General features: G+C 41.8%; 1 protein-coding gene across 1 annotated transcript in view; it reads right to left on the bottom strand.

Moving 5' to 3' along the window:
- Window positions 1-3,024: 3,024 nt before the first annotated feature.
- LOC311154095 (fatty acyl-CoA reductase 1-like) overlaps window positions 3,025-25,972 on the bottom strand; it is a gene marked incomplete at its 5' end in the record, with an annotated part of 59,194 nt that continues 36,246 nt past the window's right edge. The window contains 9 exons of the mRNA XM_084206301.1: window positions 3,025-3,324; window positions 4,325-4,452; window positions 5,317-5,446; window positions 9,148-9,319; window positions 12,567-12,634; window positions 13,684-13,802; window positions 18,497-18,541; window positions 19,610-19,787; window positions 24,415-24,594. Of these exons, the coding sequence (XP_084062427.1) occupies window positions 3,162-3,324; window positions 4,325-4,452; window positions 5,317-5,446; window positions 9,148-9,319; window positions 12,567-12,634; window positions 13,684-13,802; window positions 18,497-18,541; window positions 19,610-19,787; window positions 24,415-24,594 (1,183 nt within the window). The 3' untranslated portion in view covers window positions 3,025-3,161. The remainder of the gene's footprint in view (window positions 3,325-4,324; window positions 4,453-5,316; window positions 5,447-9,147; window positions 9,320-12,566; window positions 12,635-13,683; window positions 13,803-18,496; window positions 18,542-19,609; window positions 19,788-24,414; window positions 24,595-25,972) is intronic.

Here is a 25,972-nt window from a genome sequence, read left to right as displayed (position 1 = left end):
TTCTTCAGAGCACAAACAAATCCACTGAGGAGCACAAAGTAAACTACTGAACATCAGCCACTGCTTGAGGTGAAAACAAGTTCTTATGCCCAGCTCCCCATGATGACAGTCACAACTGGCACTCAAGGGCCACTGCCACACATCAGCCCCTGCACTGAGGCTTTCTGAAATATGCCTGTGCTCCAGACAATCAGCTGGAAACATCTCAGGCCACAAAAAAAAAAAAAAAAAAGAATTAAAGATTCAAGTTCCCCTTCATGTTACATGTGTGTTAAAACAAACTAACAGCTTGATCCGCCCCAGGCAAGGCCAGAGCTCTGGAGCCAGCTGCTGGCAATGCTGTGTGGGCTATGAAAGGTCTCCAGAAGAGCAGACACCATCTGCAACAGCTCTGTTTTTCCAACCCAAACAACTCCTGCTGTTTTTTCGTGGCTGAGTAGCTTTTCTGCAGCTGTTTCCTTCAGCAAAATGCTGAAGAGCCTTAAAATGTCACACCACTACTGTTCTGAATGCAGCACTTTTTTGTGTGTTCAGAAAACCAGGTCTGGATATTCTCAGGGGAGCAAAAAATAAACCTCAGACTTGTGGGGACAATACAGCCGGTGCACACAACTATGAATGCCTACAGGCATATTGTGAGGAATTCCTGGAATGAGTAGGGAAGGGGAAGAAAAGGTGGGGCACTTAACTCTCAGGAGAGCTGACTGATGTTGTAGCAGCTCTGCACCTTCGACTTTTCTGAGACCCAAGCTTTTGTATATCATGTGCCCAACTCAAGACTTATGATCCCCTTTAGTGTTGCTTCTCTTTGTCCCTAAGGCAGGTACTTAAAAGGACTTTCAGGATAAGTGTTGAAATTATTTCCTGATGTTTGAGTGGAAGTTTGTTTCAAAGTGATCTACAGTTTTGGTTTGCTTTGTGTTTTAGCCTTTCCTATGAGGACTGCAAGCTGCCTGATGACCAGATGATGTAACTGAGGGAATGCACTCTTCCCGGAGGAATCCCTGCAGCAACCTGCCTCAGCCCCACCAAGGTAGCAAAGTACAATGCCACAACGTTCCCCAAAAAATTGCTGTGGCAGCACTGAACAGGGAACGTTGGTCCCCAGCCCCGAACACACAGCTCCAGGTTTCCCAGGTGGTGACACCTTGCACAGCATGCCCTGAAGCTGGAAAACACACGCCCAACAACCAGTTTCATACACATTTCCAAGGCAAGAGCTTCAGAAATTTGCATCTTTGTAAACTGGGTGCTTGACCTATTTAAGCACAGATCAAAAGCAGTGTGTGACAAATACAGAGGTCTGTGGCAGGCAATGCCAGAGCTCTGCCATCCTGGACACCACATTTCTGGCCAGGTTCTGCAGCAGGCACTCTTTGGCAATTGCTTGGAATCAGACCTCTGGGGCATAGGGGGCAAGATTGCTTCCTTGAACCTCTATAAAGATTTCTGAACCAGCTTGAAGTGCTCAGATATAAGTGCACTGTCATAATTTGCTCTTACCTTCACTACCAAAACCAAGTATAATTTCTGAGGAATTCCAGGTTTGTAAATTCTCTGCTCTTCTCAGCTCACAAAAGAGTAACTGTGTCACTTTGTTGTGTTTTTTGTGTAGCATTGCTTTTTCAGACAGCTGGCATGACACAAGATTAGAGAAACTGGGTGCTGCATTGAAGACTGATCATCTTAAAAGTGCTTATTCAGTGTTATCTGAATAAATAACATTTTGGTGTAGGATTTGAGTCTGAAAATCTGACAGCGCAGTAAATTTGTTGCTGTTGTTGCACCAGCTACTTTCAAGAAGGCTCTCTCTGCCCCCACGGGAATTTACAATTCACTACAAGAAACAAGGATCTCCAACAGCCATGAGCACTGGGAAGGTCCTTGACTTCCTTTCTAAACTGCAATTTAATTCTAAAACTCTGAACAATCAAATTCTGAAAATTTGAAACTGCAGGACAAAGTGCATTACTTTCACAGTTGCATGACTGTTCTTACAGAGAAGTCAAAGAGTCACAGAGCTGCTTAAGTCAGAAAAGACCTTTAAGACCATTAAATTCAACATGTAACCTATTCTCAAGAAAAACAAATTTCAGACTTTTTAATGCCTCCTGACAGGAATGGCAGCAGAACAGGCCCAATGATGTTTCCTCCATGTGTGTCTCTACACTTTCTTTGCCACTGGAAATGATCAACTGTAAAGTGATTTAGCTGTAATGAAAGCCCAGTATCAGGCTGGTTCGAGCTACAGGGAGAGAGATTTTCTGCAGGGAAAAAAAAAGACCTATACTTCAAAAATAATGACAGATTTCTGTATTCTTCTTCTTCTGATTTTTATGAAGTCTTCTCTTCATTCTCATTGTTAATACAGCATTTTTCAAGAAGCCCCAAAATGTCCCAAGCAAATGTGATAAATGCAAGACCAGGAATTTTTTAATAGTCTGAAACCTTAACCACAGGAAGAAAAGAAGACCTCTCTGTAAGAAAGCAGCTTGTGAGTGAGCAGAGTTAACACAGGTGCACGAATTCTGTGTGTGTCTTCAGGTATGGCTTGAAAGCATCAGTCCTCAGCAGCAATACAAGACAAGATCTGAAAACTGTTCTGTATGTTCACTGGCCTCATGTGACTTGTTTCCCCCTCCTAAGTTTTGAAAAACTGAGAAGGTGTAATATTTTTTTAGTAGGTACCATTTCACTGAATGAGAATGAACAAACAGCTGCTTTAGGAAGACCTCTTACAGGTTAATTTCCTCAGCTGGGTCTTCTCTGGTGGCATCCTTGTCTTCCAAGGTCGTGCTTTAGATTTGCCTCTTTTGAGGAAGAAAATGGGATTAAGATAGCCTAAGCAGTAGTACATGGGAAGACAATGACTTTGGTTAATCCTTACTCTTGCACATCAGACTTTAGATGAGGGGTCCCAGCTTGACCTGTTCCTAAAGCTTCAGTTATGGCTTTAAAAATTGGCCTGGTCCTATGGAAGAAAGACCATATATTAAAGCATTAGTTAAAATTAAAAAGGTGAGCATGTAACAGTGTACAATAAGTGCCAGCTGCTGTTGGAGGGAGTGGATTTTTCTGCTACTTTCAGACCCCGATGCCCACAGTCGCTGATTAGAGGAGATGGAGGTCCTTTTGAAGAGGCTGGTTGCTAATGGATGGCTTCAGTGCCTGAGGGTGCTGGATGCCCTGAAGTAGGACAGGAACTTGTAGCAAAGGCTCACCACAAAGTACCAGATGTTTCGAGCCATCTGCGACCTTGCGATGAAGATGCGCCAGATGATCACAAGGAGGGTGGTGTTGAACGCGTATCGGATGTTTCTCAGCCTGGGAAAGAGGCATCTTATCAAGAAACACACAAACAATGAGAAGCTCACCAGCCCCCTGCATTTCCTACAGGTAATTCAGGAATAAATCCTATATACAAGTGGCCCTTAGGCTTTCTGCTATTCATATTTTAGTGGAGATGCTGTGCTGGAGTCCTTGGTCTTGCCAAGGACTGTACTGAAGCTGGAGCACAGTGAATAGTTCATGGTGTAGGTGGAATAGCTGTACTGGAGTTCACTCCTGTTCTCCTCTCATTTCAAACCAGAGTGAAGTCATATGGTGACGTTTTTCGTTAGGACAGTCTGTGTCCAATACTTTCTGCTTTGGTTTCATATATTTGCTATCTCTCACTTTGCAGTATTTGGAGCAGCCTAGAGAACCTCACAGGAGTTGACAAGCAAGGTTCTCTTATTTGGGTGACCCTGTCTTTAGAATTGTGAAATTATACAATGATCATAAATGGTCTTCACTGTTGCAATACTGCAGCACTGGGATATTTTATTTTTTGAGGGGAGTTGGTTAGTTTACAGCATCAATTTCAGTGGTGTTACTGAATTTTTCAGATTGCAAGGATCCTGTCTTCTTTCTGTCAAGCAAAAGTTTCTACAGTTATCTAATTCTTATTTTCCCAGTGCTTGACCAAGGGAAAAAAGACACCTAAAGACCTCAAGACTTGTTTCAGTTTTGTAAGAGCCCTTTTAAGGTAAACTTTATCACTGCACCACAGTCCACAGTCTGAGGCAGTCAGCAGTCCATTCCTGAGGTCCCTATAAACTTCCTAAAAATGATCCATGAATGATGAACTTATTTAGGATTCCTTGCTATGGCAAACTATATCCTTATTCTATGTTTGTAAATACTGACAAATTGCTGTGATAAGAAGTAAGTTATTTATCTACATTTTAATCAATAATAATAATAATAATTTTGCAATGTAGTTAGACTTATTTTCCCCAAAATTAGCCAGGAGCTCTTCTCTTTGTCCCTGGGTGTGACTTACTTCCGTAGATGTTGCTTTGCTGCTGGAATTCCAGCCATGTCCTCATTTAGCAAGTACTTCTTAGCACCTATGCAGTAGCTCTCAATGTACTCTGACCAGTGCAGCTGGCGAACATCAAAGTTGTATAACTGGGATTTAAAGACAAACAACGAAAGCTGAACACCAGAGTTCAAAACCAGTTCACTTGAAGCATCAATTCTTCATTGATCTCTGTTCCTGACAAGGCCCTCTCTCTGAAATCCTCAAAGTCGCTGAGCTTCAAGCACTGGCAGACTGTGTTTCACAGCTACTGATTAATGTCCCACCCAGCTGGGAATCTGGGCAAGGCAAGCAGAAATGGAGTGCTAGCTGGCAAAAAATAAAGGTGTTTATATTTCAGGTGGCAACGTTTCCATAAATACTTGTATTTGTACACACACACACACACACACACACACACACACAGAGAATCATGGAAGAAAAATGGCATATCCACACAGGCAAACAGATTCTAATGAAAACCTTGATGCAGTTTTAACATATCACTAAAATTATGTTTAAATAAATTAACTGGACATTGAGTCAACAGGTGCCTCTGCATCAGTGTTATTCCTAGCTGTGCTGCATTCTCTTTTGGCAGCTAGATCTACAGAAGTCCAGGAAATTGATCACTTTGGTGCTTGGCATAAACAAAATCTCGTTGTGGAGCCAACTACCCCAGTTTATTTTGGGCACTTATATTGGACAAACTGTTAGCAAATTCTCAGGCAGCTGTCTCTTAGAGCAAAGAAAGGCTTTGTGGAGAGGAAGAAGTTTTCATAAAATAGGTTGGGTTGTCAGTGACCTGAAAACATTCTCCTGTAATAAATGGAAAGCTCCTGAAATAAATAATTTCAGATTAAAATCAGTTCCAATCATCTAGATATCATTTAAATGCTCCAGAATACACCAAAAATAATTGCTGTGGATGAACAGAATCTGAGATTAGCAGCCCATATTCAAGACATATTTACCTTTCTGTCCTCTGTGTTAAGGTGACTCATTAACATATTCATATTATCTGAAGACCAGTTCCAGGACTGGGTGGAGAAATACTGCAGGAGTGTCATAGACTTGTGCAGCCGATTGATAATCTTCATCATTCTGAAACAAAGGGGGGACATCAGAGATAAGCAGGAAGTCTGACCTTATGTATGTAGAAGCTGCTGGTTTGTGTTTCCACCAATCCAGGTGAATAAACATTCCAATACCTCCTGAGAACTGCCTGCTACTTGCTAGGCTGAGAACTTGCCCAGCAAATCCCAACTGCTCCAGCTGAGCTTGAGCCTAGAGCTACCCAGCTTTTATTGTTTGCTCCAACATCATTGCCACTGATGTCCACCTCACTGGTCTGACCTAAGCAAGGGCTGGAAGCTGCATCTACCTCATGTTCCACCACTATGGAGCAAAGAGCCCATCTGGGCTGTTATGAAGTCTACACCACAAGGGTACAGTGCTGCTGTTCCCAAGGTGTGTACTTCTGTCACAGGAATTTTCCTCTGCTCCCAAGCCTGAGTTGTGTACTGAAGCAAGGCTCTGCATTAGCGCCAATATTTGGTGACCACATCTGTAGTATGGACACTGAGCTCAGAAGTCATTTGCTCAACTTCAGTTTTCAGACAGAACCAAAGAATCACAGACTGGTTTGGGTTGGAAGGAAGCTTTAAGATCACCTCAGTTCCAACCCCTGCCATGGACAGGGACACGTTCCACTATCCCAGGTTGCTCAGAGCCCCATTCAACCTGGCCTGGAACACTTCCAGTGATGGGGCAGCCACAGCTTCTCTGGGAAACCTGTGTCAGGGCATCACCATCCTCACAGGGAAGAATTTCCTCCTATATAATCTAAATGTACTTTTTTTTCACTTTGAAACCATTCCCCCCTATCCTATGATTACGCTCCATGATAAGAGTCCCTCCTCTTCTTTCCCACCTGCCTCTTAAGTACTGAAAAACTGTTGCCAGGTCTCCCATGTGCCTTTTTTTTCTCCAGCCTCAACAGTCCTGGCTCTCCCAACCTGTCCTCATAGGAAAGATGCTCCAGCCCTCTGACCATCTTTATGGTCCTCCTCTGGACCCCCTCCAACAGCTTCATGTCTCTGCTGTCTTGCTCCAGAGGCATAACTGCTTAAGGACTTGGGAAATGTAGCTTTAGGTCCTCTGTTGTGTCTTGGCCTTTTCTTACTAATTTTTTATACAAAAGTGTATGACAGAAATCCTGTCCTACCCTGCAGTATTATTTTAGTTGTCCCAGTGGTCATGAGTAAAAAAGGCAGTTGTTTTAAAGTGTGATGTACAGGGCTCGGTCAATTCTGAGAGGACACCATGTCCTCTCAGACTGGGTAAGGGCAAGAGAAAGCATTAAAAGGCTGATTTTTGTGGAAAAAAAGAGCTGTTTGCATGCAAAATATTGAGCTGCCCAGGGGGTAACACAGTTGCTGTGACAAATAAAAGCTGGCAGTCTGTGGGAGAATGGTGCTAGGCTGGCCTCTCCCCACGCAAATGTGACTGCCACTGTGATAAGCACTCAGCACAGCACAGCAAGACACAATGAGTCCGTCAGTTTAGAGCAGAACTGTGCAGCCCACCCAAAGCAACTGGAAAGAGTGCTAATTTTAGAAGCAAAGCAGACCATCAGCGAAAGGAACCTTCATTCTCAGTAATTATGTGCAGGTCGACTGAATGCAGTTTAACTGAAATGCTTTAAAATTATTTCAGAATAATCCTCCTGTGTAGGGCAAGCACCATGGGGCAAAGCTTTGTGAATATTTTAATACATTTTAGGAACTTGGGAAGAAGAAATGCAGCTAGATTGGAAAGATCTGAAGCTGCCCCTCAAGCGGACTCCCTGAAATCTTTAAAGAGCTTAGGACTAATGGAAACTGACAGAAAAAAAGAAAGGGAGACAGAACCAAATCTTTAGTATGTGGGAAAAAAGCTTCCTTGTGAAGGTGGAGTGTCCCTGGCAAAGGTTTCCCAGAGAAGCTGTGGCCGCCCCATCCCTGGAAGTGTCCAAGACCAGGTTGGATGGGCCTCTGAGCAACCTGGGATAGTGGAAGATGTCCCTGCCCATGGCAGGGGTTGGAACTGGATGATCTTAAAGCTTTCTTCCAACCCAAACCAGTATGTGATTCTATGATCTGAAGAGGTATGTGTGAAAACTGCATTTCATGTCAACTGTCTGAGCTCAGTTGATGTGACCACATTCAAAACATTGACTAATAATTTTTATGAATGAAAGGTCTTCTGCAAAACATCAACTGAGTAGAAATATGGCAAAGATTTCTTACAGGAAATCTCATTCTCCACTATAGAGGAATTGAGAGGAATAAATTGAGTATTAACTCTCACTGTGGCCACAGTTCAGATATGCATTTTGGCTTCTAGAAAACTGTTTACAGCAATTATTTCTTTATTTGCTCCCATACAGAGCCTTGCACAAGGAGATCCTCAGGTAAGACAGGACTGCCCCAAGGGACTACTAAGTGTATAAAACCACATTATGCTCCAAGTCATAGATGGATGTGCAGCACTCACAGGAAACCACTTAGGGTGGGTTTGCTTGATAGCTGGAAATTTATGTGAAATGAGCTTACATCTAAAAGGGCTTCTTTTTTTTATTTCATGTGGTTTACTGCCCTTAGACCATAAAGGTCTGATATTCAGGTATCTGGGAAAAGAAGAAATGATGAGCTGCTACTGTGCTTTCTTCCATGTTGCAGCAATACCTGGATGAGCCGAAGTAGTGCGTAAAAAGAAAAGGAGAACTATATTAAAAAAAGAGAAGACTTGGAGAACTCCCAACTTCATTACTAAGCCATCTTTGCTGAGGCTGCAAATCTTAAAGTTCAGATCATCATGCTGAGTTTTGTTTGACATTTAACTACAGCATTTTTTTGCAGGCAGTGTCCACTGGTTAATTATGCCAATCAGCTTCACGAAAAGAAATGTCAATTGCAATGGCAGTGCCAAGATCTTACTGCTGCCCCTTTCAACAAAGATTGAAGATTCCAGCCTAATTTTCAGTTTATCTCTATTTCTAGGGTAATTCTTTCCTCCTGGATAACTGGAAGTCTTTTTATGGACCAATCTGCCTCCAAAGCAGAATGTCAGGCATAAATCAGAGCAGCTGACACCAACACAGCACTTGCATCCTGTTCTCACACTGCACAACAAATCTTTCTCCGTGGTGTCAGGTAAAAGAGGGCAATGTCTGGAGTAACATTAATTACAAGAGGATTCCTTCCACATGGGACATAGATATTGCTGTTCCTCCAAGCCATACCACTGCCAGGGCTCAAATTCCACCCATAATGGTGAACTCTGCCCTCCTAAATACAATTAGAATTTAATCATACTCAGAAACAATTGCTTCCTAGATTTCAGACCAGTGCTGGAAACAGCTACTTAGGCATCTGATTTATGGAAAAAAAAATATTAGCTGGTATGTTCTAAACCTTGCCAGGCTCAAGTCCATATGCACACTCATGCCAGATAAGGGTGATCCCATTGGAAAGCTGAAGTGGTAGAGATCTGGATATAGAGAAGACAGAAGACTACCAGACTTTGTCTGCCTTGGGAACCTCTGAAGTCTGTAAAACCGAGTTCAAAAGATGTGCTGTTCTCCAGGTGGTGGGAAGGGTGCAAACCCTAGGCTGTGTTTAACTACAGCCATGCATTTCCTCATTTTCCTCAAGAGAAGGAGCTGAGAAGAAGCTGAAGGACTCTATTCCTCATCACTGGTTCAAGCTCTGCTCTCCACAGAAGTGGCAGGCATGCAGGAGGCTGAGGGTACCATTCCTTACCTGGGCTTTCTCCCCGTGAGCCTCATGTACAGGTCGTACAGGATGGCGGGTGCCTTGTGGCTGACAGTGATCCAGTACTGGTTAATCAAGTAGCTGGAGGTCATATGAGCGTTGGGTGTTCGGAAGGCCTGCTCCAGGGGGTTCCTTTTGAATGTGGACATGACGTACTGCCCTGCAAGGGAACAGGCATTTTTCACTGGCAATCACTCACTTCCAGATGGGCTGGAAGCACAGTGCAGCACAGCCCAAGTTGTTGTGCTTCACACCTCCAGCCCACAGCTCTCTGAATTGTGTCACCAGAGCTTGAACCAGGTTGTCTCTTCTGCCATGAAAATTGACGACTACATCTATTGTCTATTTGAAACCCAATCCTGCTCCACACTTAACACTGGCAGACAAAAACCTCCTTGTCAAAGCACCTAACCATAAAGGAGGAAAAGCAGGCAGCTTTAAAAGCTTCAAGGAGCTGCAGTTCTGCTTTCACCTGCAGCAGATGTAAAAGAAATGGGTAAGTGCTAACATTTCATTAGATCACTGAAAGCAAACTTTGATCTGCTACCCAAAAATAAAAATGACATTCCCAATTTTCAGTCAGATTTTCCAATGGGCTGATGTTTGAGTTAGTCTATCACTTATAGATGGGTGATAGCTTTAAAAAGATTTCATTATGTCCTTTCAAACCACATCTGACCCACACCACCAAATGTTTGCGTGTTTTCAGAAGACCTCTGGATGCTCTAAGGCAGCAAACTGTTGCAAAAACAATTGATAGGGTGGGAATCTTCCCTCTGCATGTTAAGGCACAAAATATGCAGGGTCTGATTCTGAGCTCTGGCAATGGCACAGTGCCACAAAGTGGTATCTAGATGTGCATATCTAGGACATTTGCATATTGCAGAGGCTTAACAGAACTGCAGTAATTGAGTGTAAGACTATCATCCTAGGGACTGATAAACAGATGGTGCTCCTACTCCTGAGTACCAGCAAGCTCCAGAAAGAAGAACATGTGGGCTTTCTTCACTTTCTAAAAAATTTGAGAGCTAATGACATCAATCTGTGCTCATATTATCGTTTAGTCTCTAAGCTTATGTTACAAATAGAAAATCAGATGAGAATCTGCAAGCCACAAGAAACCAGATCATCCTCAGATAACCAGATACTAATCGTAACATTCAGACAGGACCCTCCAGTGTCTGTGCTCAGCTCATTACTGCACTTCAAGTAGTGACTTTTGCTGTACTTCTACTAAGAACACCAAACCAGAAATTTGTCACCTCTAGGAGCTACTGCAACGACTTAGTGGGTGGGTGGTCCTTCCCCTCCAACCTCAACAAAAAAATGCAGCAGCAAATCCTACAACACAAAGGCAGGTTCTGCAGGGAGAGAATTTGACACAGGTCTCACCCAGGTAGACTAACAAGAATAAACTGAATTTAATTTTTGCCACACTGAACATCATCTCCAGCCTGTTTTACGGTTTTGTTTTGAGGAGAAACTGCAAAATGTACTTCACAAAGTCAGACTAACCAGATTCACATTGCAGCAAAGCAGAATATGCTTCTTCAGATAAAAATTTAGTTGCTTGACCACATCTTTGTAAAAGTAGGCAAAGTACTGAGAAAGTAAAGGAAAAGAAAAACCCCAAGGCATAGCATTATTTGAAAATAAATAAACCAGTTAAGGCCCCTTTTAACACTAAGAGTTTTTATCTGTGTCAGAGGAACTTTAGAATGAACTGCCTGGCAATGGATGTTTCCTCCCTCCTTCCCTCCCAGCTCATTACTCAAAGTCTACTCAAAGCATCACCATCTCCACCACTTCGGTTCCCAACCCTTGGTATCCTAAGTTTAATTCAGCCTCAACTTCTCTGATTTTTCTCCCCTTGAAAAATCCCTACTCCCTTGTGTACACCTGCCACTCCTACAGCAGGTCCTGGTGTCACCTGGCCAAACAAGATAGCCCAGGCCCATCCCTCTGCAAAACCCATTTTTGCTTTGCACTAAAATGCTCAGTCCCAGGCCAGGTGACTCCCATTCCCTTCCCTGGTTTCTCAGCAGCTTCCAGACACTCAGAACCCTCCATCCTGATGACCAGTCACACACCCTGACTCCTTGAACAGACTTATGTGTATTTCCCAAAAAGAAATTGGTAGGAGTCTGAATAAGGATTCAGACTGGATGCCTGCAGTCATAACATTGTGATGCAGTAAATTTTTTCCAAACTCATTTCTTCAGCCATGCAACATCTTTAAAGGCAAAATTTTGCACTTTAATACTCCATCCTAATTCTCTGCAGCATGCTGCTCTCAGGAAAACTGTGGCTACAACATGGAGTAGAAAGAGCTTCATAGTGTCACCCAAGGAGAAAATTTTGCCTTCAGTTCCACCACACAGCTCAGCTGCTCATGGAAGCTGCTGCTGCACCCAGATGACTTACTGGCTAATTCCACAGTTATGAGCAGAGGAACAGAATAAAGTCGAAGACTGCACTAAATACATTGCTGTTCTCATCAGCAAATTTACACTGAAAAAGGGTTAACAAAGGCAAACCTCAGAAAGTGGAGCTATGGTGGCTTTTGCTGAAGCATCAGCATGTGAAGAGCTTTGCATTCACTCTAGTGAAAAAGCCACAGAAGATCTTGACTAAAAAAAAAAAAAAAAGCAAGCCAGGAGCTGGATGTGATGTCTTCAGCACTCATCTAATTGCTGAAACATCTTCCCTGCTAGACCATGAGATCAAATAACATGGTTAAGACATTTATTCTGTAAATGCAATTATGGTCTCATTCTATGCTGACTTAGTTTGCCATGTAAACAAAGCAAGGGGAAAAGCAAAACAAAGGCTAAGAGATGGAATAGACAGACTCCTGTATTTAAAGCACAAAGATATAAATGCAGGGGTAACTGAAAGTAAACCAGGCCCAGTAAATCCATGAATGTACTAACTGTACACAGTATTTCACAGTACACAGCTGAGACAAATTCTGCTGCTTGGCTTCAGCATGAGTTTTTCCCTTCAAGGGTATCAGGATGTGTCTCCCTTTCTTTCACCCCTGCCTTGGAAGTACATCCACTTGAAGAAAAGTCAGCCATGAAAATAATTTGATTTTTTTTCCAACAAAACTCATGATCAAAATACAAACTGTTCTTGAAGCCCACATGTCATCTCAATGTTTTCCTCCTGAAGTGCACACCTCTTATTTCTGTTCAGAATTTTCTGATGGACAAGAAAGATCACTTCACTTCCACAATATCACAGAATCCTAGAATAGTTTGGTTTGGAAGTACCCTTCACCTCACAGGACCCTCACCCAAAATACAGTTTGAATGGCAGACATCGAATGCCACCTAAATTGTGGAAACCAATTCTTCAAAGTGTAAGGAACACTATGGATGCTCTCCATTTAAATAAGACCTTACCCATTTCTCCCCAGAAGAAAGGGTTGATTCCCCCTGTTGTGCAGTTGTATACCAACAGGTTTTTTGGTCTGGAAAACAGAAAGAAGTATTATTTTGAGATATGAAGAAACTCTCTGTGTTTTATGGATGGGATTACAAAAACAATCAATTTCAAGTAAATTCCCAGTTTAATACCAAACAAAGCTTGCATTTTTTTGTGTGGAACTAAACATGGACCACACTTGTTTTATTTCTTCCTTCAAAATAAGTCAAGAATTAATCAAACGGTTTTCTTCATCTAAGCATGCTTTGCCAAGGGTGTCAAGTGATGAAATCAATACAGCATTTTTCTTACTGTATACTTGAAAACTGCACAGTTTTAATTTGGTGGATTTCTTAATAATGCTTTGAGAGGAAAACTGGTGAGCTGCTCTTCAAGGTCCTTTTAGGATCCTTATTTAACTTACTGATGTAGCTCTACCCTTAGCTCAGAGGGCTTACTCTGTCTTTCAAAGTAAAACACTTCTGCCTTTTATTTGCCTGGGTTTGATTTCTCAGAGTTGCATAAACCTCCAGAATAATTCATGTGGTTTATTCTCTGTAGTCCTACCTAATGATTAAAGGCCAGGCCAAAGGTTCACAGGAAGACTTAAATCCTTAATATCATTTCTACATACTCTTCTCAACAATGCAAAGAAGGGAGATTTTTTTTTAGACCATATAACCTATAAGCCCATAATATATTTACATTGTGCAGTGTTTCCCAAGGAAAACACACAGAGCTTTTTTACCAAGAAAACTCCAGAAGACACTTGAGAAGCAAGTCAATGAAAAGGAGGCCCAAAATCCACTGCTGCAAAACTCTTGGCCTTCAGAATAGGGACTTCTGAGAGGCAAGAAACAGGTCTTACCCGTAGCTGTAAAGATTTCCTAACTCTAAACCCTGCCTTTATTGCGTCTCCTACGCTCTCAGTCCTTGCCCACCCACTGGGAGAAAAAAACACCAGAAAATCAATCAACCAGCCTCTTGCACTGATTTTTAATCAGTTCCTGGCTCCCTTTAAAGTGCTGGTGCAGGGAGTGAATATTCCAGGTGTGTGGCCAAAGAGGAATGCTACGAAGAGGGATGCCCTCCCACCTGTGCACAGCCGTGTACCACCCAGCTGCTAGAGTCAGGTTGATGGCGACATCGACGGGAATCATGTCTGCCACTGCTTCGTTGTTGGCGATGACGGTCCGCAGGATCCCTTTGCCTGCCTGTGGGACAGGGAGACAGGGAAACAGTCACCCACTTCAGGCTGGGCTGAGATTTAACTGGCAGGACTCCAGCAGCGTGTACTGGGCACAGGCCAGCACTGTAGCAAGTTTTTTTCTGTTGCAGATTATTTGGTTTCTGTGACAACAAAGATGGATCTCCCATGGATCCTGCTGTCCTGCATTTCCAGAGGACACCTGGAAACATGATGATGTCTGTGCTGTGTACAACAGGAAAAGCTGGGACTCTGAATTTAACTCAATATGAAAGAAAATACCCAAGGAGAGAAATGTATCTGAATTTGCTACTGTAAAGTTGTGAAGTGAATGCCTGAAAGTTACATTTTCTTAAATGACACAGGCAGACAGATGTCTGAGCATACCTCAGAGACTACAGTCACTTTGGAAATGACACCTGTAGGTTTTTTGAAAAGTTGACTACGTTTCCTTTGGATGTATTCACACTCTCCTCTTTTCCAAAGCTGTCTGTTAAGCACAAAGATACAAAGGATGGCCCCTGCCTTGAAGAGCACATCACCCACCAAAACTCAGTAAAAGGAATCAGTACAAATACAAAGCACTGACAACCAAAAAGAAGAAAGAGGCAAGAACAAAAAATTTTCACCTTTCAGTAGGTAGTGCATTTTTCAGGGGACCAGGCTCCCCAAAATATGTACATTTAACCTGAATGCTTATCAGGGGGTTTTCATGATGACCAATGAGGCTTTGGAGGTTCCACAGGAGAGATATGGCAACAGCATGGCAGACTGGATCAAAGAGGACAAAGAAAAATAGAGAAAAGTGGGGGTGAAATGGGGTAAAGAACTTTACTTGGTGTGTCATGGATGAGGGCTCAACAGAGCACATAAGAGAAGAAACCCAAAATGGCAGAGTCATAGTTGCAATCAAGTTCTTTCTTGTGTGGGAAACAATGCAGTGAAGCTGAGGAACAAGGGAAAAAGCTGAGAGGATATAAGTCCTGATGAAGCAAGGAAGGATAAAAGCTCTTGTAATTTAGATCTATGCAAAAACAGAGGGAAGGACTGAATGAAGGAGCAAATGAACATTTGCTACGGATCCATCAATATTTAAATGGTAGGGGAAAGGAAATGTTACAGCTTTTCTTAAATTATTTTCATGCAATCTGAAATTCGAATTTCATTATAAAATAGATTAAATTTTTCTACAGCAACTAAACAGGAAGCGCCTAGTTGTGGAAAACCCCTTGCCTCAAGTCTGAGGAGGAAAAAAAAGTCATTAAAAAGCATTTAAGATTGCTATTAACTTGTAAAGCACATTCTACTGTCTAGTGGTCATTGGTGAATTTTAAGGGACACTGTATCCCCTCTTTGGAAGGTGTTTATCTTTTGGGGTCTTTTGGCAGCTGTTGTTCTCCTCCTTTCCTCGTCTGCAATCAGATGTGTTTGTTGCATTTCACAGCTTGCAAGAAAGGGAATAACACTTCTGACTGATTTAATTTTTAGGAACTAGGATTTCTGAGCAGTCCCATCTCATCCTTGGTGCATCAGTCAAAGGGATCACAGACACTGACACAAACAGTGTGAGATTCCCTACATGGCTCACTCCATCCTCCTCAAACCTGTGTCATGCATTGAATTCTGCTGCCCTAAGCTGAACTATGATTAGGCTCAGACACTAAAGCTTCAACTTGCAACATCACTGTGATTTTCTTTGTGTTCTTACTACTGTTTTTTTTCAAGGGGGAAAAAAAAGGCAGAAGGAAAGAAAGGAAGCAACCAAGCTCAGCTCTGAATTTTCCACTTCTATGATCATATGCTAACAAGAGACTGCTGTGTGATTAACTATCACATTTTCACATTAAAAACCTTTCTGAGGTCTTCCAAATGAGGATGTTTGATGGATCTGCTGCAAAATGTGTTCAGAGCAGCATGTGATGGTCATACACACATTAATGGTTTCAAGATTTCCTATGTTTTGCATGTAACAAAGGCTTGACGTTTAAGTTTTTTAGGCTACTTTTTACATCAAAAATGGTTCAGTGGTATTTCCATCAGGTATGGCTTGGTTTCTATTTATAGATACCAACATTTTTCTCTTTAGTGAAATAGAAGCTACGGCAAAGTGAAGCCTCCAAAATAACTTCCTGGCCAGAGTCTGATGTTTCTGGATAGCCTCTCAGCTGAGGTGCTTTAGACAGCCACTGTCCAGATCACAAATTAAACCAGGTGCGCCCTACAGCTTCACTACCTTGCAAGGAGGAAGGTCTTTGCAAGTAACAGGAAACAGCAAGACAAAATGCATTAATTACACTCCAGCGGAAATGTAATTAATTTCATTTTGTTCCTCAATCAACAAACATGGCTCCCCACAGCAGCTGGAGCAACTGTAGGAGAAAGAAACATAATTAGACTATCAAGACCAACTTGGACTCCCATATTTCATTAATATTTAAAAGAAATATGTCTATTTATGGAATGGAATGATCAGACTCAAACACTGCAACTGAGGAAAAATGTCTTTGCAAGATTTGGAGTCCAGATTCTGCCCAAATGACATCAAAAATCATCTGAACCAAATCTGAACCTGGGGGATGTTCTCCCTGGAGGATGAGCTTGGTTAGAAGTTGAAAGTGCGTATTTTGGTATGGAGGGACACTTCAAATGCACAAAACCAAACCACAAAACAAAACCACTTTTCTTTTGATTTTTTCAACACTTAATTCAAGCAAATAAAGCTACTCATCTAATAATCACAGTTTAAAATACATTTGGCCAGGAGAGCTGGTTGTACTGACACAACTTTCAGGTAATCAAACTGATGCATCACTCAGATGTTTAAGGGTTCATTTTCAAACAACTCCCCACATTCAAGAACATTAATTCATGTATTTATTAATTCCCCCCCTTCGGAAGAAAAAAGTCTCTTGGGTCTCTAATAATAAACACTTTTCCCTTCCAGAAAACATTCTGAACAAGTTTGTCTCTACACCCTGCATCCTTGTCATTGTTTTTTGTCTTTTTGTTGACCCACTCTCAATGTAGTTACAGACCATATTTCATCACCCAAGAGCTCAGTGTAGATGACACAAATTTCATGGTCTCTTCTACTATACTGAAAAATCTCAGAGCTGCAAACCTGGACCAAAAAATACCACCTCTTTTTCAAATCTCAGTGCAAGTCTAATCTTTTTATATAAAAAAAGAAGCTATTTCCCATAGTGACCCTAGAATCTCATAATCTTTGGTCTCCATGGAGCTAACTTGGATCTAAAGATACAGGCTGCATCTACATACAGAACTTGGCCCAAGGTTTCTTGCAAACCAGTTCTGGAAAAATGGTGTGACAGACATCATTGAAAATTATGATTAAAAAAAAAAACAAACCACAAAATGAAAAAAAAGTCCAAGATAAAATTCATGTCATTACAGAAGATAGAACCTGACACATGAAGATGTAAGAAGTGCATCTGCAAAATTAAAGAATTGCAAAGCATTCCTTGATCTTGATAACATCATAAAAGAACCCAGAAACCAGTACAAGATCCTGGGACTAGAGCAGAGGCAGTACAAGCTTCTTGAGTTGTCACCAAGGAATAGAAAAATTTCTTTCTTTTAAAGAAACTGACATGATTAGAAGTCAATAATTTGTGAACAAAAATTGAATGCCTCTGAAATGTATAGATGGGGTTCACATGAAAGCATTATTTGTCCTGTGCATTCCATAACTTTAAGTTTCTATTTATACTCTACTTCAGATATAAATGAACTTTTTCAATGAGATCATATTTGGATTTTATTCTGCCCTCCTATGATTGCAGACCACTAATCCTTTTATACACTGCACCAGGCTGATTAGAACACAATTTTGACAAAGCAATGAAGTTGGACATACATGGAACATAAATATCTGCCCAGAGCTATACAGCATTATGGATTGACAGAGAGGCCTAAGGAAGTGATTTTAGTTAAAAAAAAAAAATTATAAGGCAGGAAAAAAGGTATGCAACTTTACTCCCCTCATATACTAATTGCAGTCATTTTCATCTTACAGGAATATTTTATCAAGTTAAGAAAAAATATAGTGAATTATCCATGTGACTGGCAGAGTCTGAATCAATCATACACATTACTTAGGTGTAGTCTGTAGAGGGAGAAATTCTGTACAAAGCAGTGGCAAGTGGAAGCCAGAATCTTTGGTATTGTGGAAGTATGACAAGTTATAGCAGTAGATTTTGAAACAATACACACAGAGACAAATGAACCGATAAATACTGCTGCTTGTATTGACAGTTGTGGTAACCTGGCCTGGAAAATAAAGTTGTGTTAAAAGAGTCGAGCTGTGACACTCATGAATTACCCTAATTTCAAGGAGACATCTTCTGCCTTTTCTTTGAAAATTTGGCCAAATGTGTCCAAACCTTTAGTTTTTTTAGAGCTTTTAGGAAGTGCAATTAACGTTTTAGCAAACCAGCAACAGGAATACTCTCTCAATGTCCTTTTTTGAGCTCAACACAAAAAGACCATCTTCTAGGTCCCACCTAGACAGACGTGTGTCAAGTGGGTGACATCTTTCTCCCAGACTCAGAAAATTCCTCTGGCCCTTTACTGCACACAGTTTCTAAGTGGGACTGTAGAGTAAGATTAGAATTATCAGAATTGCTATTTTAGTAACTCAAACTCTGCTTTAAGGGGAGCTTAAATAGTAACCAGACGTACCGCAATAAATATTCCGCTGGTCCCATTGAAGTTGTCAATCCAACCCTGTGGTAAAGAAGAATGATTAGTGATCCTTTCAATGATGCATTGCTTACACAGGCTTCTAAATTATGACAGTAGTGTGGTGTAGACAAAGAAGGAAGGAGACACCAGTTTCGATGGATGCCAGCCCAGCTGGGATAGCTGCCAGTAGCATTGCCTGCAATTCACTCATCAACAAAAGAATCTAGGTTTGTTCTTAGAAACCACTTCTTTCCTATTACCTGGCCTCAGGAATAAACTTGCTGAAAACAGCTAGACTAATATTTATCCTTGAGACTAATATTTATCCTTGACAGACAACATGCAGCTGTCACCAAGAGTGATTTGGTCCCTCCAGCTAATTTCTAAAGTAAGGAAGAATAAAACGCCAAAACCAAACCACAACACTCCTTTTGAATCCCATCCTACTTCAGGTCAGGGAAGCTGCCACTTGTGGGAGCTGGAGTTCAGAGCAGTGATGCGCTGCTTGACCTGGAACAGGTTGTGACACGAAACAGAGCACTTTGTCTTTGCAAGATGGGGAGCTTGGCCCAGAGCCTTGGCTGTATCGCAGCCATCTCTGGCACATTTCAGGCTGCATGAAAGCCAAAGGTGACTTTGTGCTGCCTTTCCAATTTGGCTGCAATGGTAGGGCACGTTATTCCTATCGGTATATTTAGATTAATTAATTATCTCATTCCAAAGTACAGCTGCATTTAATTACTGAGTCCCTGACATTCGTACCTCAACCACAATGCACCAGAAGTACGACTGACCCTCAGATCCCATGTTTTGAGCACAGAAACTCCCCTGGTGTGCCTGAATGGACAATCAATTGCAAGCCCAGCATTCTGCACTATAACTACCCCAGCTCTTGTTATTATTGCTTAAATGTGGTCTTTTCACAGGAGTTCTAAGGTGCTGAAGAAGGCTGCTGATCTACGGGACCTCCACCTCTTCCACACATCTCCCTATGAACTGTAGACACCTGTTTCTGAAGACACTGCTACAAGGAGGGAGAGATTCCTGACAGCACCACAGCTCCAGCTGCATCCAAATGCTCTCAGTAGGGAATTGTGTATTCATGCTTACTGGGAAGGGTTCATGCCAGCTGGCTCCCACGATGGATGGCCTGATGATAGCAATGTTCAAGTTTCCTTTCTCTTGCTGAATCAGGTACTCTGACAAGGCTTTGGTGTAGGTGTAAGTGTTGGGCCACTCCCCAAGCAGCTTGGGTGTGATGTCTTGAATGATGGATTCATCCAACCACCTACAGGAAACAAGGAGAACATCATCATCCACTGCGCAGGGAGAGAAAAAGATTCAGGCAAAACAGACCAGTGAGACAGGAATCCTCACCTGAAACAGAGGATAAGCCAGTCAAAGATATTTAAGGTTTGGATTTAAAACTGCTCTGTGGGATAAAGTTACTTTTTTCTTCAAGGTGCAAAATAAACCCTGCTGAGCTTCATGCTACAATTCAGGTACCCCTACAAACTCACTTCAGAGAAATCTCTTGCATGGGTAATGCTTCACTGCAATCTGTAACATAAATATTGCCATGTTCTACAGCCTGATGGAGCTCTCCCAGCCAGGAATCCCACTAGGCAGTTCTCATCCTCAGCCAACACAGTCCCTGTATACTCCCAAGTATGTTTCAGGATATTCCAGGTAACCTTGAATTAGCAAGTCACGTAACAACACAAATGTCTCAAAAGCTGGAAAAATGTCCTACAGGGGTATTATTCCAACAGTGGATTTCCATCATTTGTAGGGTTAGATGTTCCTTCTAGCACGCTTACCATCAGTTTTAAGCACAGCTTGTGCTTAAAAAAGACCAACCAAAACCAAACCACCAAAAAACCCCCAAAAAACTCTGCGAAGTTGTTTTTTATTTTTTGACGGTATTCAAGTACCTAATCCATCAAAAGCAGTTATGCAGATAGCTTTTAAAAAGCATCCTGACCACAATGGAGCTGCATGAAGGGCCTAACAACCAAAGGCTCTTCCCTGGCACAGCACCAGGACCTCACAGGTCCTGCCAACACCTGGGTGCAAAGCACAAGAACTGCCTGTGCTTCCAGAGCCCTCGCTGCGAGTCCCTGACAGGCACCCAGTAGCCTGGTGTTACACCACAGAATCAAAGATTAGCTCCTATAATCCAATTTGTAATTAAGTCAACGGACTTACAGTTCAGTCTGAAGGCATGGACTCTTCCCAGGGGCACTGCAAGGATACTGCTTCCTGCAGATCCTCACTTCACCCCTCCTTGGCTTGAATTTCAGAAAAAGGCAGAAGTCAAGGAGAGAGAAATATGATGCTGACTGTCACACCTGAAAAACTGCTTGATCCTGTCAACACTTCAAACACATGGTGGCTCAGGTGGCACAGCACTTTTCAGATGACTCTCACTGGGCACAGATGGGAAGTTGTTGTACGAGAAAGCACTGATTCACAGGGGAGGGCTGGATGCACCAAATCTCTCAGTTTTGGAATGCATTAAAATCTGACAATTTGTAGTATATTGGAATTTTTTCTTTACATAAGAAAGCCCTATGGAGGCACAAACACCTTCCTTTGCAAGCCTGCTCTCGTGCAGCAGAAACAAGGCAGAAGAAAGCATTTAAGCATAAAATATTAACTACATAGAAGTTACAAGCAGCATATAATATTGACATAATTTGTAAAGCCACTTAGGCAGCCACTGAACCTCAGGGTCTCAGTAAACTGCACAGTTTGAATCTGTGGAGAGTAGCTAATTACCAGCCTACCAAGAGGAGATGCCTTTTTCTGTAGAGCCTGGAGGAAGACTAAGTTACTTTGGGAACTCAGGTTAAGCTGCGTGAAAGTCTTTTTCCCCTTCCCTTTTTTTTTAAATTTTCATAATAGGGGGTTGCAGGTTTGCATTCTCACAAAGCAAAGACAGGTGTAAAAGTACAAGCAGAGGTAATTTCCCCTTGCCCTCATCCTTCCAGAGAGGTCTCTGCATTACCTGAGGACCTGTCCTAAGGGCAGCAGCCTGCCAGGTGATTTGATGGACCAACATTCCCATCAGGGAGGCAGAGATGACACTTCAGCAAGAACTGCTCTGTGACCTACTTGGAAGATTCTGGAACGGTAACACACAAAAGCTACTGCTTCTGCTCAGTTCTGCATCTGCCACTTCCAAGCAAACAAGGTAAATTAAACAATTAATAACTTCTCCATTATATACACCAAATTACTCTGCCACAGGGAAGCAAAACTTTCTGTGTTAATGTCTTTGCATTAGTAAGACTCTTTCTAGTAAGCAATGATGGATCTGTATTTTCTGCAATAACTAACTCACAGCTTCAGCCAAGACTTTGCTGTGTGCTGTGCTCCTTACCTCAGCACACCCTTCAAAGCTGATTTCCTTCAGCTTTAGATTAAGGCAAACCATGCTTGATGGAGCAGATTATATGTTTCCCCTATTGGCCTGGCAGCCCTTAGAAGTGTGACTTTTGCTTTACACAGCTTAAGCCTCAGGGTTTACTTGCAGGTTAAATATCAGAATACTGAAACAGCAAGACGTAACAGGAGGATAAGTGCAAAAAAGAAACAGCTGGGAATCCTCCTTGAGATTTCAAGTGAATAAGAAATCATAAGCATATATCAAGTGCATGGCCAAAATCACTGTTAAATGGATTCGTTATTGCATCCAGTTGTTTGATTATCCCTCTTAAAGCACTTGCAGAGCAGCACCTTAAGACAAGTGTTGGCTGTGAAGGGAATCATCCACAGCTGGCTGATGCAAATCATAATCTGTATTTCTCCCCATTTTTGAAGGCAGTTTATATTTCCTTGTCTTCCCCTCCCTGCCCTTCGAAGGTAAAATTCTGGTACCTGTCACTCCCCTCTCTCTGAAACCTTCTGTACCCTTATACCACACACTATTTCTTTCACTTACATGGCAAATATTAAAGGTCCATCTCAAAGATCATTCTTTCTGCTGCATTTTCAAGCTATGATACATAAATTCTTAGTGTTTTATATAAAGCAGCTAAAGTAACAACCTCTGAGGTAGCCAAGCCCTTCTCCACACTTCTGACTAGCAATCAGACCTGTACTGCAGTCTTTTTTTAAATCTGAGCCACCAACACTAATTGTTTCCAGAGTTGCAAGTGATGGTAAGCTTTGTGGGACAGTGAAATGAAGTCTTGACAGTGATGAACACCAAAGGACATAAAACTGAGTCAGTGGGCATAAAGATGACACAGCAGCTTCATTTTTAGGGTGAAGGAGTCTATCAGAACTGGTGTTAGAGGTTGCTGAGCTTAGAACTGGCAACTGTAGCTCAGAAAAAGCTCTTGAATCACAGTTCTGAAACCTCCATGTCAGTGAGTAGCAGCAGGCAAAAAAAAAAAAAAAAGAATGAAATGCTGGCCATCATCAGGTACTGAGAATGAGGCCAGTGGTGTAATTTTGAAGCTATTTAAATAAAACTTTGAGTGACCGCAACTGGAGTACTGCACAAAGTTCTGTCTGACCCCCATACCTCAAAGAGGAAGTAGAGTTAAAGAACAGGTAGAGAGGAAGGACAACTAACATCAGCACCAAGACAGATCCATCAGCACATGAGAAGACAGTAAAAAGGCTGAGACTCTTCAGGTTTCTGTGAGGGGAACAGAAAGGAGTATCCAGGCTGGTGTAGTTACCCTAAATAACATCTCTCAGTGACACTCTTGAGGGCGAGATACTGGACCAGGGAGCCCACTGCTCTAATACACTAAGAAATTTCTCAAGTTTCTTATCATATTCCATTTACTGAATAAAAGATAAATGATTGATGACTACTAGGTGGAAGTAAACATATCCAAGAAAATGGGCTACTAGAGAAATTAAAACAGAAAAAGTAGTTTGTACTAACTTTTCTGGAGTAGTGCTTAGGCAGTTAAATTATTTCTTAAGACAAACTTATTTTATTAAAAAAAAATCAGTAGTTTTCTTAGTGGGCATTAATTTCATCTTCCATTACCCTAAATCAAGAAAAAAAAAGATTTTATACAAGCTCTTTGTGTTAATAGATCACAGATCAGTTGCTTATATCACCCACAGATATAATTAGATTATTAATGAAAATTAGAAAATTAATGAAAACACTTTAACAGTTGTGGGAAAATTCTTTTAAGGAGAATGTCTTCTAGGACCCTTATCAGCTGATTTTGTTTTTCTTTCTAATTATTATTTATTTTAGTAAATTCAGTTAACCAAGCTTTTTTTGGTGTTTCATCAAAGCCCTGTATTCCTGTGTGGGTTGAGAGGACATTGCCTTGTGCTGTGCCAGGAGAGGTTCAGGTGGAAATCAGGAAGATTTTCACTGAAAAGGTGGCCAGGCATTGGAAGGGGCTGCCCAAGGATGTGGTGGAGTCACCAATTCTGTAAGTGTTCAAAACCCAACAATATGTGGCACTCTGTGCTCTGGTTTATTTGACAAGGTGGTGATCAGTCAAAGCTTGGACTTAATGATACTAGAGGTCTTTTCCAACCTAAATGATTCACACTGAACTGTGTAAAAAAGCCTGTTTCTTACTCATCCCCATATAACTCCAGTTAAATACCACAGGATTTCTGAAAGAAATGGAAACAACATTGGGAAGCTGAAAAGATAAAAGAAAAAGGGTGTATGGAAAAAAAATCAATTCTTACTAAGGCAGCAGCAGAGCTGAGCATTACAGAAAGCAGCAACTCCATTCCTGGCAGAAAATACACTCCTGCAGAAATTAATACTGGAGTCTCATGAAATCAGAGTCTTTAAAAAACCACAAAGAAACAGCAGTAACAGCACCTCGGACCACCCGATTCTGTGAACAGCTCCCAGGTCTGCCGCAGGATGAAGGGAAGCCAGCACTGGAAGGGGCAATGTGGTTCCTACTTACTCTACTAAATCGAAGAGCTTCTGGGGCTCGGCTGGGGGTGGGTAGATGATCTCCTCGATGCATTTCCGGACGCAGTTTGCATAGGCAGTGGAGATGTGGATGAAGGCTTCAAGGTTCCGCATCTGCTGGGCCAGCTCAAGGAGACGCTGCGTGCCCATCACGTTCAGCTGCAGGGCATGTCTAAGGAATGTAGGGGGAATAAGCAAAAGGCATTTCACTGGGAAGAACGTATAAAGGCTGAGCTTTAGCCAAACCTCATCATGAAAAGGAAAGTCAGGGAGAGCAGGGGGCACAGTGGAGCAGAAAGTGTCATTGAAATACAAGTGTGAAACCAGCTTTGAAAGCAACGCTGTTGGATTTGCTGTTCTGGACACTGAATGTCTCTCAAATATTTTTACTCAATTTGAAGGGTCACAAGTAAGACTTCACTACCATCTCTAAATGTGACATGTTGGTCACCCTTCCCTGGAACATGTATTTCTAAGCCTTGATGCACTGTGGTTCCTACAGCACACATTCAGTGTTCTCTGGAGGGACCACTGCTAAAACAGAAGAACATATGATTTCAGAAAGCAGGAAAGGGTCATTGGGCCCAGAAAAACAGATTCATAGACTCATAGAATGGCCTGGCTTGGAAGGGACCTTAAATATCATCTAGTTCCACTCCCTTGCCATGGGCAGGAATACCTTCCACTGTCCCAGGTTGCTCAGAGCCCCATCCAACCTGGCCTTGAACACTTCCAGGGATGGGGGAGCCACAGCTGCTCCAGGAAACCTTTGCCAGGGCCTCAGGACCCTTACAGTAAGGAATTTCTCCTAATATCTACTCTAAACCTACTCTCATTCAGTTTGAAGCTACTCATAATCAAAGAAGACACCATAAGAGATAACAGCTTAAGTTCCCAAGGAATGGAGATGAAGATAACAGCTTAAGTTCCCTAGGATGATAAGCATAAGAGAAAGAACGTCCTGGTTAGCAAGGCTGGCCTTCAAGCACTCAGCATTGCTAGAAATTGTCCTAGAGACAATCTGCAACACATCTCAGCCAGCAGACTCTGTTGCAATGCTTTGCATTGGAATAGCGACACTTTCCTGCACAGAAGGGAGAAGACTTAGGAATATGCAATCTGCTCAGCCCAGGAGTAGAAGCTTCCAAAGATGTGTACAATATTAGGAATTATGCCATCAAGCACAGTGTACACTAAAAAAACTTAATTACATTGAAGAGAAAATGTAAATAGTCCAAAGGAATGAAAACATCAGCTGAAGAGTACAGTCAATATTTGGATCACATATCTAAAGCTAGAGATACTTTTCTTTTCACATGGTGCTATTAAAGTGAAGCATTTGCACTAGATTTCTATTTTCTCCTGTCCTTCTATCATGATGAATACTTCTACCTAAGCTACCCTTCATTTAAAAATTACTTTTCCATGCACATTTCCGTTTCCATCCCTTCTGAGAAGTGATGAACAGAACTGTGCTCATAATATGGGCCTAGCATGGATTTCCACTGAGTTGCTCAGAGTTCTTTAGCCTTCAAAGGGAGTACCTCTAA

This window comes from Fringilla coelebs, assembly GCF_963513975.1.
Source record: "Fringilla coelebs genome assembly, chromosome: 5".
Classification (NCBI taxonomy): Eukaryota; Metazoa; Chordata; class Aves; order Passeriformes; family Fringillidae; genus Fringilla; species Fringilla coelebs.
The sequence above is the reverse complement of the archived record's forward strand: the minus strand, read 5'-3'. Positions and strand labels throughout refer to the sequence as shown.